Source organism: Tamandua tetradactyla, chromosome 4 (assembly GCF_023851605.1).
Source record: "Tamandua tetradactyla isolate mTamTet1 chromosome 4, mTamTet1.pri, whole genome shotgun sequence".
Classification (NCBI taxonomy): domain Eukaryota; kingdom Metazoa; phylum Chordata; class Mammalia; order Pilosa; family Myrmecophagidae; genus Tamandua; species Tamandua tetradactyla.
Window position 1 is genome coordinate 145,003,475 of NC_135330.1, and position 13,830 is coordinate 145,017,304.

General features: G+C 37.5%; 1 protein-coding gene across 15 annotated transcripts in view; it reads right to left on the bottom strand.

The window, feature by feature from the left end:
• The window catches only part of MYCBP2 (MYC binding protein 2), a 371,029-nt gene that overhangs the window by 199,216 nt on the left and 157,983 nt on the right, over positions 1 to 13,830 (bottom strand). For all 15 annotated transcript variants that reach the window (XM_077158462.1, XM_077158472.1, XM_077158469.1 and 12 more), the window contains 3 exons: positions 11,796 to 11,930; positions 9,969 to 10,052; positions 8,817 to 8,913 (listed from right to left, as the gene is read on the bottom strand). In XM_077158462.1, coding sequence (XP_077014577.1) covers positions 8,817 to 8,913; positions 9,969 to 10,052; positions 11,796 to 11,930 — 316 coding nt within the window. The remainder of the gene's footprint in view (positions 1 to 8,816; positions 8,914 to 9,968; positions 10,053 to 11,795; positions 11,931 to 13,830) is intronic.

The window sequence follows — 13,830 nt, forward strand, 5'->3', positions numbered from 1 at the left end:
CCCACTTAGAAAAATCTATCCACATACTTCTTCCCCAGACCTCTTTGTCACCAATTTTCCAATTATGGTCTTTCCAAGTCTCTGATCATCCAGCCAAACAATTAGCAATAGCCAGTATACAAACGCGCCACTGGCCAGTTTTCCTTCCAAGCAAAATGAACAACCAGGTGCACTGCTCGAAGTTCTGCCCACTGGGAGGATTTCCCCTCACCACTGTTCTTCAGGGACACCCCAGAAAGGGGTGGTAGTGCTGCAGCTGTCCACTTTCAGGTGGTACCTGCATATCGCGCTGAACCATCTGTACACTGGCCCGAGTTTTCTCTTCCTCAGTCAGTTTTTAAGGAACTCCCCAAGAGGCCATAGCTCTGGTCTGGGAAAGAGAAGGTAATGTGGCAGGTGTGGAGACCATGGGCATTTAGGCCACTTCTTCATGTAACTTACTTGAGCCATCAGGATCTGCTCTGGCCCTATCTCATATATACCATTTCCAGTTTACAGTAGAGTGCTGCTGTGCACACCCAACTTTATGGCTTGGTGGGTCAGACAACACCCAGCTCATGATAGGCAATTCAGGTCTCATGGTAACTTGGTGGCCCATGGTTAAACGTTCAGTCTTGACTAAGGCCCAGTAGCAGGCCAAAAGCTGTATCTCAAAAGGAGAGTAGTTATCTGCAGCAGATGGTAAGGCTTTGCTCCAAAATGCTAAGGGTCTGCGTTGTGATTCTCCTATAGGGGCCTGCCAAAGGCTCCAGACAGCATCTCTATTTGCCACTGACACTTCCAGCACCATTGGATCTGCTGGATCACAGGGCCCAAGTGGCAGAGCAGCTTGTACAGCAGGCTGGACCTGTCGCAGAGCCTCCTCTTGTTCAGGTTCTCCCTCAAAATTAGCAGCTTTTCTGGTCACTCGATAAACGGGCCAGAGGAGCACACCCAAGTGAGAAATATGTTGTCACCAAAATCCAAAGAGACCAAACAGGCGTTGTGTCTCTTTTGTGGTCGTAGGAGGGGCCAACTTCTCCTTTACCTTACAAGCGATATCTCAACATGCCCCACACCACTGGACACACCTAGAAATTTCACTGAGGTGGAAGGCCCCTGTATTTTTCTTGGATTTATCTCCCATCCTCTGACACACAAATGCCTTACGAGTAAGTCTAGAGCAGTTGCTACTTCTTGCCACTAGGTCCAATCAACATGATATCAATACAATGGACCACTGTGATTTCTTGTGGGAGGGAGAAATGATCAAGGTCCTTGCTGACAGGATTATGTCAGAGGGCTGGAGAGTTGATATACCACTGAGGTAGAACAGTGAAAGTATATTTCTGACCTTGCCAGCTGAAAGCAGACTGTTTCTGGTGGTCCTTACTAACAGCTATTGATAAAAATGCATTTGCCAGATCAATAGCTACATACCAGGTACCAGGGGATGTACTGATTTGCTCAAGCAGTGATACCACATCTGGAACAACAGCTGCAATTGGAGTTACTACCTCGTTGAGCTTACGATAATCCACTGTCATCCTCCAAGACCCATCTGTTTTCTGCACAGGCCAAATAGGAGAGTTGAATGGGGATGTGGTGGTAATCACCACTCCTGCATCCTTCAAGTCCTTAAGAGTGGCAGTAATCTCTGCAATCCCTCCAGGAATTGGTATTGCTTCTGACTATTTTGCTAGGTAGGGGCAGTTCTAGTGACTTCCACTTGGCCGTTCCCACTATTATAGCCCTCACTGCACAAGTTAGAGTTAGAATGTGGGGATACTGCCAATTCAGTATGTCTATACTAATTATACATTCTGGAACTGGGGAAATAACTACATAATGTATCCGGAGGCCCACTGGACCCACTGTGAGACAGACCTGAGCTAAAACTCCATTGATCACCTGGCCTCCATGAGCCCCCACTCTGACTGGTGGTCCAGAGTGACGTTTTGGGTCTCCCAGAATTAATGTCACTTCTGAACCAGTGTCTAATAATCCCCGAAATATCTGGTCATTTCCTTTTCCCCAGCACACAGTTACCCTGGTAAAAGGCCATCGGTCTCCTCGGGGAAGGCTTGGAGGAAGATTAACAGTATAAATTTGTGGCAGTATAACAGGGTTCTCCCCCAAAAGGGACCTTTCCTTCATTCAAAGGGTTCTGGGTCTGTTTCAAGTCTGGAAATTGATTAAGGGGCCGTGACTCTGTGTTTTTCTAATTCAGGTTAGACTTCTGTTCACTTGACCTAGAACTCTTTTGCTTGTACAGCTCAAACAAGAGTTTAGTAGATTACCCTTCTATTGTATTTCTACGTACCCCATGATTTACTACCCAATGCCACAAATCTCTGTGAGTCATATAATTTTGATGCCAGCTTTGAGTTTGCTGTCTATTATAATAGCCACATCTATCCTGTCTTCGGCAATTAAGTGCTGCCACCTGGCTTCTGCCAACTCGGGATCCCATCATCCCCATTGTGTTTAAGGATTCCAGCTCAGTGACAATACTTCCTACAGTAATATCTGACCTACAGAGAAGTACAACCATAGAGCTCTTCAGGGATGATGGTGCTAGTCTCACAAATTTATTCTCACTCTTCTGGTAAAAGGTGCATCCTCCAGACATTTCTGGGGTGTAAGGGCAGGTTTTGCATGACAAATCCACTCCAACATTCCAGTCTCTCTAAGCCTCTGGATCCCCTCATCTGCATTATACCAGGGCAGTTCTGGCATTTCAACCTCAGGTAATGTCGGCCACCTTTTGATCCATGTTTCAACCAACCATCCAAACAAACTGTTAATACCTTTTCTAACCTCTCGAGCTGTAATATTGAATGCAGAATCTCTGCTTAGTGGACCCATATCAATAAATTCAGCCTGATTCAGCTTTATATTCCTCCCACCATTATCCCACACCCTTATTGCCACACATATTCCCCTGATTTCTGTCTATATGAATTGGAAAACTCACACAGTTCTTTTGGAGTATAATGTACCTCCTAATGTCTGATACTTTGTACCTCACCTTTAGGGGCCTGTTGGGACTTTAGTTACAGGTCTGAAAGAAATGAGGGGTGGTGGGGTGGGTCATGAAAAGATTTAGAAATATCTTCCAAGCCATTTGGTTCAGGGCCTTCATTTGCAGTTTCATCTGGTGAAACAGGACTAATCACTTTAGGGTTAATCCCTTAAGGAGGAGGTTGGGTGTCCAACTCCTCAAGGCAGGCTGGAGGTGGGGTGGCTATGTCCTCAGGGCAAACTATTACAGGGTTATCTAGAGAAGACTCAGCATGACCTAGGGTTTCAACCTCACTCCCGACATCATTATCAATCCATATGTCACCACCCTGTTTTTCAGGGTCTCACTCCTTTCCAATCAACGCCCTCACTTTAACAGCAGACAGCATGCAACATTGAGATTTCAGTTTACGTCATAAAGTTGTTACTATACCAATAAGATTCTGAGTCTGATTTTCATAGACCTCAAGTGTACGGCTACAGGAAATAAGATTTTCCTTTGGGATACTCATAGAAACTTCTACATCTGTCAGATGACACTTAAGCTTCTCGTTTGAAGGCTTAAGCCCATCCCTTTCACTCCTTAGTGTAGCCAGTGTATCTAACAACAACCAGCCAACATCTCTATACCTCTTATTTCCACAAAACTCTGTAAAGGTGACAATAACATTATCCACCAGAGCCTGGCTTCGTACAAGCGAAGCATTAGGAGAATCGAATGGGGATATTTTGACTATCTCTTTTGCCAACTCACTCCATGGATTGAGAGTGTCATTCTGATTACGGGAAGTAGAGTCCTTAGTGCCTTGAGTCCAGTCAGAGTAGAAAACCATTCATCAAAACCCATTTTTAAGATTCTGTTTCTTAAGAACCACACCTGGTACCAAGATGTATTAGTTAGGGTTCTCTAGAGAAACAGGATCAACAGGGAACACTCGCTAATATAAAATTTATAAAAGTGTCTCACGTGACCGCAAGAATGCAGAGTCCAAATTCCACAGGGCAGGCTGTGAAGTTGACGATTATGATGGAGAGTTTGGACGAACAGGAGAGTCTCACCAGCCGAAGCAGGAAGCGAGCCTGTCTCTTCTGAATCCTTAAAAGGCTTCCAGTGATCAGACTGAGCATCACTCATTGCAGAAGGCACTCCCCTTTGGCTGATTACAAATGGAATCAGCTGTGGATGCATCTGATGTGATCATGATCTAATTCTATGAAATGTCCTCATCATAACAGACAGGTCAGCACTTGCTCAATCAAACAGGTACCACCATTTGGCCAAGTTGACACATGAACCTGACCATGACATTTGGTGAGGCAAAATAAGCAAGAATAAATAGAGCAAATATTGTATGATCCAATTTAGAAAATACTTATAAGAAAACTGGGATCTAGATTGTAAGCTCTTACAATAGTCACATTTAGTCTGGAGGGTTGGATTTTGAGGAGCTGTTTTATACTGTATAACTTGGTATTTAGAGATAAGAATGAAGTTGATTGGGTCGCGTTAAAGTAATGCAGAATACAGGGGTAAGGAAGACATTGCCTGTATTTTAGAACTTCATCTACTCTTTGAGACCTAAGGAAGAAAGTTTTATTATTTACAGAGCATAAATTCTGAGTAGCATATACCATTTAAACAATCCAAACACAGGGAACCCAGAATAAGAATGAGAGCCTTTAATTCTGTATAGCTTAAGGTAATGCCTGGATACATCCCAGAGTATATTAAGTAGATAATCAAAAAGTATTGGCAAAGTCCCTTGAGGGATAGGAGAAAAATTACAGAACTATTAAACTTTATCATCAGGGAAACCCTGGATACTGTGCCAAACATTAGGGACACTCAAATCAATAGGTCAAGCACTTGATTTTAAGGCTTGCTCTTGTGAAGCTTATGTATGTAGCAAAGAAGCTTAGCCTATCTGTAGGTATGCCTAAGAGTCCCCTCCGGAGGAACTCTATTGTTGCTCAAATTCGGCCTCTCTTTCAGCCCAACTCTGCAAGTGAAACCACTGTGCTCTCCATTACATGGGACATGACATTCGGGGATGAAAGTCTCCCTGGCAGCGTGCGAGATGATTCCCAGGCATGAGCCTGGCCATAGCACCGTGGGATCAACAATGCCATCCTGACCAAAAGGGGGAAAAGAAGTGCAACAAATAAGGTATCAGTGGCTAAAAGAGTTCAAATAGAGTTGAGAGGCTACACTGAAGGACACTCTTATGCATGCTTCAGTTAGACACTGCTACCTATCATAGCTTGCCAAACCCCAATGAAAACCATTCCTGCCGATCCTAAAGAATACCTAGAGCATTATATAAGATTCCACAAAAGTAACTTTCCAAACCCTACAATCTCCAGTGAGTCCTTGGACCAGATAAGTTCTGAAATACAGAGGGGCCAGCATCTCCAGAATATCAACTAGTTCCATCCCCTGTCTCATATTATCAACAGGCCCTTTTAACATGAAAAAGTTAGAATGAGTATAGTCCAAATACCCCTAAAGAGTGGGAGAAAGATCAAAGGTGATGGTGGAGTTATACAGAGAAGGTTGGGTTTAACAAATGAGCACAAACAGTGAATCATTATGCTGATATTTCTTTTAGCCTCTAGTACCTTAGAGCAGCTAGAAATAAAAACTAAAAATTGTGGATTGTAACCCATACCAAACTCTGAAAAATGCGTTTTACATGCAACTGTTGTGACGTACTTTGAAATTTATTGCTCTAATGTATATATGTTATTTAAAGAGATGGAATATAATAGAGAAGATAAGATTTAACAAATGAGCATGACTGCTAAATCACTATATTGACATTTTGTTGGTCTCCAGTGTCTTGGAGGATCTAGAAGAAAAAACAAAAAATTGTGGAACTACGACCTATACCAAACTTTAAAATCTGTCCTATAACTACTTCTTAAAATGTACTTGGAAATTTATTGTTATCTACTTATTTATATGTTATATTTCTCAATTAAAAAACAAAAAGTTAAAAAAAACCCAGCAGGAACAAACATACATCTCCATTTCATCACTGCCCTACCCTCTTGTAGGTCTGGCTTGTTATCTCCATCATGATACTGAAACAGTCCCCTCCAATGAAATAACCCATAGCAGCCAAATTCAACATGTATTTTCCAACATTTCTCATATTTGACCTTTTATGGCTCCTGAAACTCCTGGAGCTTCCTCCTTTTTTCACCCCTGCCTTGACTTCCATGACCTCACTGTCCTCTGATTTTTCTCCTCTTTCTTCTTGGAATTTTACTTGGATTCCTTTATAGACTCCTCTTCTTCCACCTCTCCCCAAATATTGGTGACTTAAGGTTCCATCCTTATTCCTTCTCTTACCTTACATACTCTTCTCTCCCTGTTTGAAATAATCCACAAACATAGCTTCAACTTACATCTACACGCTGGTGACCTCCCAACTGACGTATCTCCAAATCCAGACTACTTGTGTGAGCTCTCCAGACCCTGGTTTTGTTTGCCAGTTGCTATCTTTATGTGGATTTCACAGGCACTTCAAACCCTGAAAACTACACTAAGCATCTAATTTAGAATGCTTGCTCCTCCTCTTTCCACACTGACAATGACAGCAAATATTCATTGAGTATCAGTGATGTCGCTAGATACTACAAATGCATTATCTCATTTTATCAACATAACATCCTTGTAAAGTAGACACTATTATCATCCCATTTCACTGATAAGGAAACTGCGGCAAAGGAAAATTAAATAACTTGTTCAAGGTCACAAGCTGCTTTGAACCCCGGCTATCTGATTTTAAAATCTATACTTTTAATTTCAGCTATATGGCTTCTCCATCTGAGAAAATGGCACAACACTCACTAAGGCAGATAAGGCAGATACCGAGTATAATCCTACTCTCCTGACAATCCTTCATTCTACAAATTTATCCAGTTCCATTTTCTTGTTGAGTGCCCCTCTACTGCTATCCTCTTGCTCTCCACTGTCATTTATCACTGCTCCCTTTTTGGCCCTGTTTGTGTTGCCCTGGGATTTTAACTAGCCAATTAGTTTCTTCCCTCTTATCTTTCCTCATCTAATCCAAATCCTTACTCCTGTCAAAGTGGCCTTTTAAAAACAGTTTTAAAGGAATTATTATTTTTTGTTAAATGTAATAACATTACAGTTATACAGAAAAATGTTCTTACTGATCATACTAAAGTTTATAGGGGTAAATGATGTGATGTCTGAGATCTGCTTTAAATGCTCCAGCCAAAATTAATTAATGAATTAAAGTAGGAGAATAATCAAGATTGGCAAAATGTCACTGTTGAAACTGAGTGATGAAGGCATGGGAACTCATTATATTAACTTTGTTATTTTGAGTATGTTTTAAAATTCCATAGTAAAATATTTCATACAATTAAAAAAAAAGATAACTATTGTAGATCTCAGAAACTGAATACCGGTTAGCAAGAGCTGGGCTGGAGGTAGAGAATGGGGAGTTGATGCTTAATTGGTACAGAGTTTTTATTTGTGGTGACAAATGTTATAGAAATGGATAGTGGTGATGGTCGCACATTATGAATGTAATTAATACCACTGAATTGTATAAATTAAATGTTGTTAAAGGTAGACATTTTAGCTGTATATATGTTGCCAGATTAAAAAAATAAAACAAAACAAAACATAGAATTGTACAACACAGTGAACCCTAATATAAATTATGGACTATAGTTAATAGTATAATAAAAATAACACTGTTTCATCAATTGTAACAGACACCACACTAATGCATAGTGTTGGTGGTGGTATATGGAACTCTACTTTCCGTACAATTTTTACAACTGCTGTAATAAAACAAACAGGAAGATGGAAAACTGCAAGTACCATTAAAAACAAGCAAGAAAATTAACACACTAAGCTTGCGTGTGCATACAAAAATGGTCTGGAAAGATAAACAACAAAATATAAACAGTAGTTATATATGATGACAACAGGGCAGTGGGGAAAGAACTTTAGTATGCTTTTACTATAGCTTTATCCCTACTCTACTTCATTCATGCAAGGGACATGAATTTTGTGGTTTAAAAAAATAATAATAAAAGAAAGAACATTTTCCTCATAGATTTTGTTGCCATACAAGACAACCAGGTATAATAATAAATCACATTCTTATAGTGCCTTACAGTTTAAAAAACATTTTTGTACTCTTCATTAGAAATTAATAAAGATGCTATGATATAGTTTATTTAGATAACGTGCATAAGAATCCTCAACTAATAAATGAAAGAGCAATGACTTAACTCAGATTTCCTGAGTGTATAAAACTTGATCTTTTAATTACATCATGTTGGTTTTCATTCCACATTGATAACCCCAATAGCATCATGAGTCTTTAAATGTAGACTGGAGATAATCAAGTAGTTCAACAGATTCTTTAGTTAGATATACAACTGTTTAAATTATTTCCTCAAATATTAAATTAACAGTTTTGGGGCTAGCACTACCCTTACCTTTTCCTTCACCTTCTAATTCCTTTAGCATATGAAACTATTATAACTGAACGGCAAACCCATCAGTTAGTTTAGATAAGGTAAGTTCAAGTAAGCTGGGCATGTTAAAATCATAGTGAACAAATCTATTTTCCCTTTATTAAAAGCATGTATTGTCTTTGGCCTAGACATAAATGTCGATGAAATGGCAATACAAAATCTGAGATCATAAAGCTATGCTGAGGTAAACTCTTAGAAGAGTAGTTACACTCTGAATATCAAAATGAAACTAAGCAATGAATAGAAAAGCTGAAATTTTCAAAAATGATACTTATATGGCTTACCACTGAGACAGTTCTTGCAAATGATCTTTTTAAAATGTGTACAGGTTCACTGGTTTGCTGTTTGCCTTTAGAAGCACTGCCATCACTGGTTGGAAGTCTGAAGTTAGTAGACACACACAACAAATTTATGTTAGAAATTCCAGTGACATTTTTTTGTTTAAAGCAAAATGTCAGTTACACTTTTCAAAAGCATTTTCCAAAGCTAAGCACAATTTTTGGCATTGTGAGAACTTTCCCTTCTAAATTCCATAACTTGTAACACTGGGTAGTTGAGGCCCTCTTCTCTTACTGGAGAACACATATCATTTAGAATATAAATGGGAAAATACTACTGCTAGGAAATTCTTCAACCAGTAGCAGTCCACTAAAACTACTATTACGCTTATAAAACATATTAAAAAATAACTAAAACGTTTCATAAAAACAAACGAAAATCTCTTCTTATTTTTATCAGTATGACCCAGCTTCTACAAGTAAGTAATTACTAGAAAGGACGAAATAAAGAATTACTGTTCTTGAGGTGATTCCTTTGATTTTTATTTCTAAATGTAATAATGACATTTTAAAAAATGAGATTTGATATTTATTTGAATTATTTATTCTAAAACTATTACAGTCATCTCCTAGAAAAATGCAAGCATGTTTGAATTCATGCGAAGCAAGTAAAATGCTTAAATAATGTTAAAAGTGTAATGATTATATTATGCAAGTTTGATATCTCAAGTAAAAACGTTTAAGGGATATTCCAATTCATTCTATCATGAAATGAACAAGATCTGTAAAACTACAGCAAATCAATTAAGCTCAAATCTGGAGTCCTCACATATATTCCTGTCTAAATTTCATTTCCCTAATACAAATTTTGTTAGTTTAAAACATTCTAAAATCAAGACAGATTTTAAAAACAAGCTATTAAAATACTGTTATGAGTATAATATAATCAGTCGAGCAAATTAAGTTTGAGGTAAAAAATACTTTAAAATATATAAAAAATGTTTTAAATTATTAATCTTTGTTAATTGTAGCCATATTACTCCTAGTATATGAATTTCCTGAATGCTTAAAATAATTTCCCTTATTTTCTCATATTTCATAATAATCATCTCATTACAAGAACAAACCATATTGATTAATTATAAATATGCTAAATACCTGTACAATAACTGAGGTATCTGACCAGCATTAACATCTGTACCATTATTTGATTTCTTTGAACTCTTAAACTGGAAAACAACCCTAAGAAGAGATAAAGTAACAGTGACATCAAAATATAACATGATTCATGATTTATTAAATGAAATAAATTTAACAATTGTGTTTTCAAATTTTATGTTAATCAACAGAGATTCATTGATTAAGAAAAAATAAAATAAAAAGGTATCATCTTGATTTTAGTCCTAGCTCTGCCACTCACTAGTTGAATGGCTTAATCAGTAAAATGAAGGAATTTAACCTGATCAAAAACTCTGTTCCTAGATGAATAGTTCTCCTGAGTTGTTAGGTTCTAGGCTGCTCCCCAGTCTGCCTAGCTCAAGTTTAATAGGAGCAACAAATTTTTAATACAAGATTTCAACTTACAAGCAGTTTAAAATCTACCCAACTATACTCATTAACAGCCTCTTAGTTTCCAAATGTCATGATATTGCTAAACTGAATGAACTGTATATGGGAATCACACAGTCCAGGATGAAAACAGTCTCCTCAAGTCTAACATACAATCTTAGAGTAAGGTGATAAGGACATATACAACTACGGCTTAGATTTTTTTCCTACAGCTTTCTACTTGAATACAGTCAGCAACAGATAATTCACAGCATGATGGTTTTGTTTTTCACATTTTAATCTGATTAAAAAATTCTTAAGAAATTTTTTTATATCACTTCAGAGCTTCTAAGTAGTTATTTTTAGAAAATACATGACAGATGAATCCAAGATGCTTTTTTAAAAAGGCAAAAGGTAAAAAATTCTCTTAAGTCTTTATTGGTTAACTTAGAATCAGTGTATGATAATTTATTAGAACAAATCATAGCAAAATCGCTTTACAATTACCAAGTCAAACACCAAAGATGAAGTACACCCCGAAACAGATTTGTGGAGAGTCATTTTTTTTTTAAAGTCTTGCAAATTTGGACAGCTCTGTTATGAGTTGAACCAAACTGAAATTACTATTATATAACTTCAACTTATTTCAAACAGTTTGGTCTTGAGTTAATAAAGAACAAACTGAATTTCTCTTACAAATGATAGTCCTTTTCAAATACATAAATCAGAGTAACACAGTACAAAGAATATTGGATTTAGAGTCAGGAGACTCCAGGTCCAGTTGTGGTTCTGTCACATGGTATTCACGTGACTCAAAGCAAATTTACAGTTTTGTTTCTCTATTTCCTTGAGTAGAAAATGGTGCCACTAGCCACATCACAAAGTTATTGAGGGCATCAAATGTGATGTTACATACGAAAGTGTTTTATAAACTGAAAAGCATTCTGTAGATAAAAGCTATTCTTAAGCAGCAAAACTTTCCCTACATTTTAATAAAATCGTAACATCTTAAACTGCTTTATGATTTAGAAATTACTTTCATATGTATTATCAAATGTGATAAATACATATTTTTTATGGTTTCTCAACTCCTCAGTATCCTTGTCACCTTCTTCTATTTAATTTCTAATTTAGTAATATATTTTTAAACAATTTAGTATCCAGAAATACAAATGCCACCTGATATGAGTATAGAACAGTGGTCTTATTAACTGCCTTGTTCTGTCAAGATCTTAAATTTGGCATACGATCACATGAACTTAAATTTTTAGTAGCTATATTATGCTCTAGTCTTACTAAGCTTTTTAAAATTTTTTTAGTCTTACTAAACTTTTTACCTAACTTAAAGTTCTCTTTCAAGAAGACTGTAAGTCAAGAAAACTATTTCACGAACAAAAAACGAAAGTTGCTTAAGTAATAATTAAACATCTTGCTTACCCATCATCTGTGGTAATAGAAGCCTGTCCATGAGATCCACAATCACTGCTGGGTCCTGATACTCGAGCCCATGCTACATACCACCATCCAGTTTGCAGGAGAACGGGTTCATCAAACATCATTGCATATTTTTCTCTGAGAGAAATATTAATGAGTCAAAGACAATGCCTGTGCACATCCCTGCTACATGTATTAAAAAAAAAAAACTTTTACCAATGAAAATATGAAATCAGTTGTATTAAAATAGTCTTGTCCATGATGCTAGTTAACAAGGGAGGTGGTTTGTGTTATGGTCGGGGGTAGGTGTTGTATATTTATTCCCAATAATACAGCCCCAGATGGAACAATCACCAAGGCTTTACAAGGCCTAATGGCCTTATCTGAAGAACTGGATGAAAATTCAGACATTGATAACCCCCTCACAGGATGGTTAGAAGGCTGGTTTGAGAAATGGAAAGGAGTGGCACAGTCCAAGTTAATTTCTTTAATCATCATAACTGGGGTACTCACAGCACTTGGGTGTTGAATTATCCCATGTGCCCGAAGGTTAGTTCAGAGACTTGCTGAGGTGGCTTTAACCAAGCAAATGCCTATTCAGTACAGGCAAAACAATCTGTACCCCCTTAAAGAAGAAGATCCCTAAGATGAAGAATGCAAAAATACTCTCATCAAGTTTGAGGAAAGACTAAAGTGTGAAAACTAAGAGAGTTCAAAAAGAGGGGAGATTTGTATGAATAAAATTAAGTTTAGCTTTCACTCAAGATGGCACAGGAAAGGGCTGCAGGACAGTTCAAACCGGTCTTGCAGGTAGGGAGAGGAGAAAGCCTCTGACACAAGCCTAGAATTGGTGCCAAATAGGTAGAAACAAGTTTAAATGAGTAATGGCCAGGGTCACTGAAATATAAAGTGTAATCAAAAGCAGGAACCTTCAGAGGGAAATCTGTATTAGTCAGACTATGCAGATAGGCTGTAACCTCTGGAGTATCCAATCAGTGGAGAACCAGGAGAGATTTGTGTGAATACTACTACTTTCAGTTGCTTGGCATGCCACTCACTATTTTTTGGCTGTGTGCCCATTCTTGCAAGATTGTTAATAAATTCTTTTCTCCTCCACAACAAAACAAAACAAAGTCCTGTCTAACAACATTAAAAAACATCTATTTTAAAAGTATGGGCAAGCCACGACCTGGGTACTGCTTGGATCCTCGGGTGAGCAGATTTCTCCATGCTAACAATGAACACCCAGAGGATGTGCAATCCCCAAAGCAGCAATCAATGATCTATACCTGTGGAGACTGTCACACAGAAAATGAAATAAAATCCAGGGATCCAATCAGATGCAGAGAATGTAGATACAGAATAATGTACAAGAAAAGGACTAAAAGATTGGTGGTTTTTGACGCTCGATGAAACATGAATTCAGAGTAATATTTCTTTTGTAGTTGGATTTGCCATTAATGTTTCACACTGTTGTATAGTTTTTGGTTAGCATACTTTATGAATATAACTACAATATGCACAATTTAATTCTTTCACTTTTTAAACCATATTGTATTTAGATATGTTAATGCTTCATAGAGAGAAAATTTTTTCTGTTCAATTTCATGATTTATAACTTTATTGTATATTTAATCTGACACATGGTAAGGTTAAAATTCCTTTTCCTAAACCATAGTTTTAATTAAAATCTAGTATCACTGGGTCTTTTGTTTAAAATACAGGTTCTAGAGTACTCTGAGGGCCTGATTAAGCATATTCCTTGGAAACTACCATCCTGTATCACCAGTTTACAGCTGGTAAACTTGGTAGTGTCATTTGGTGCAGAGTATACCAGAGAATTTGCTGTCAATGTATATAGACCATTTTGACTTCAATTTGTCATGTATTACTTGATATAAGACTTCCTGTATTTCTCATAATGCTTGATTGTTTTTCAAGTCTGGTGAAAGAGAAGACAAATTTAATGGTTCTCTGAAAGACAAAATCAACCCCTAGTAAAGTGAATAAAGCGGACTCTTAAGCCAGGTGTGGGTTC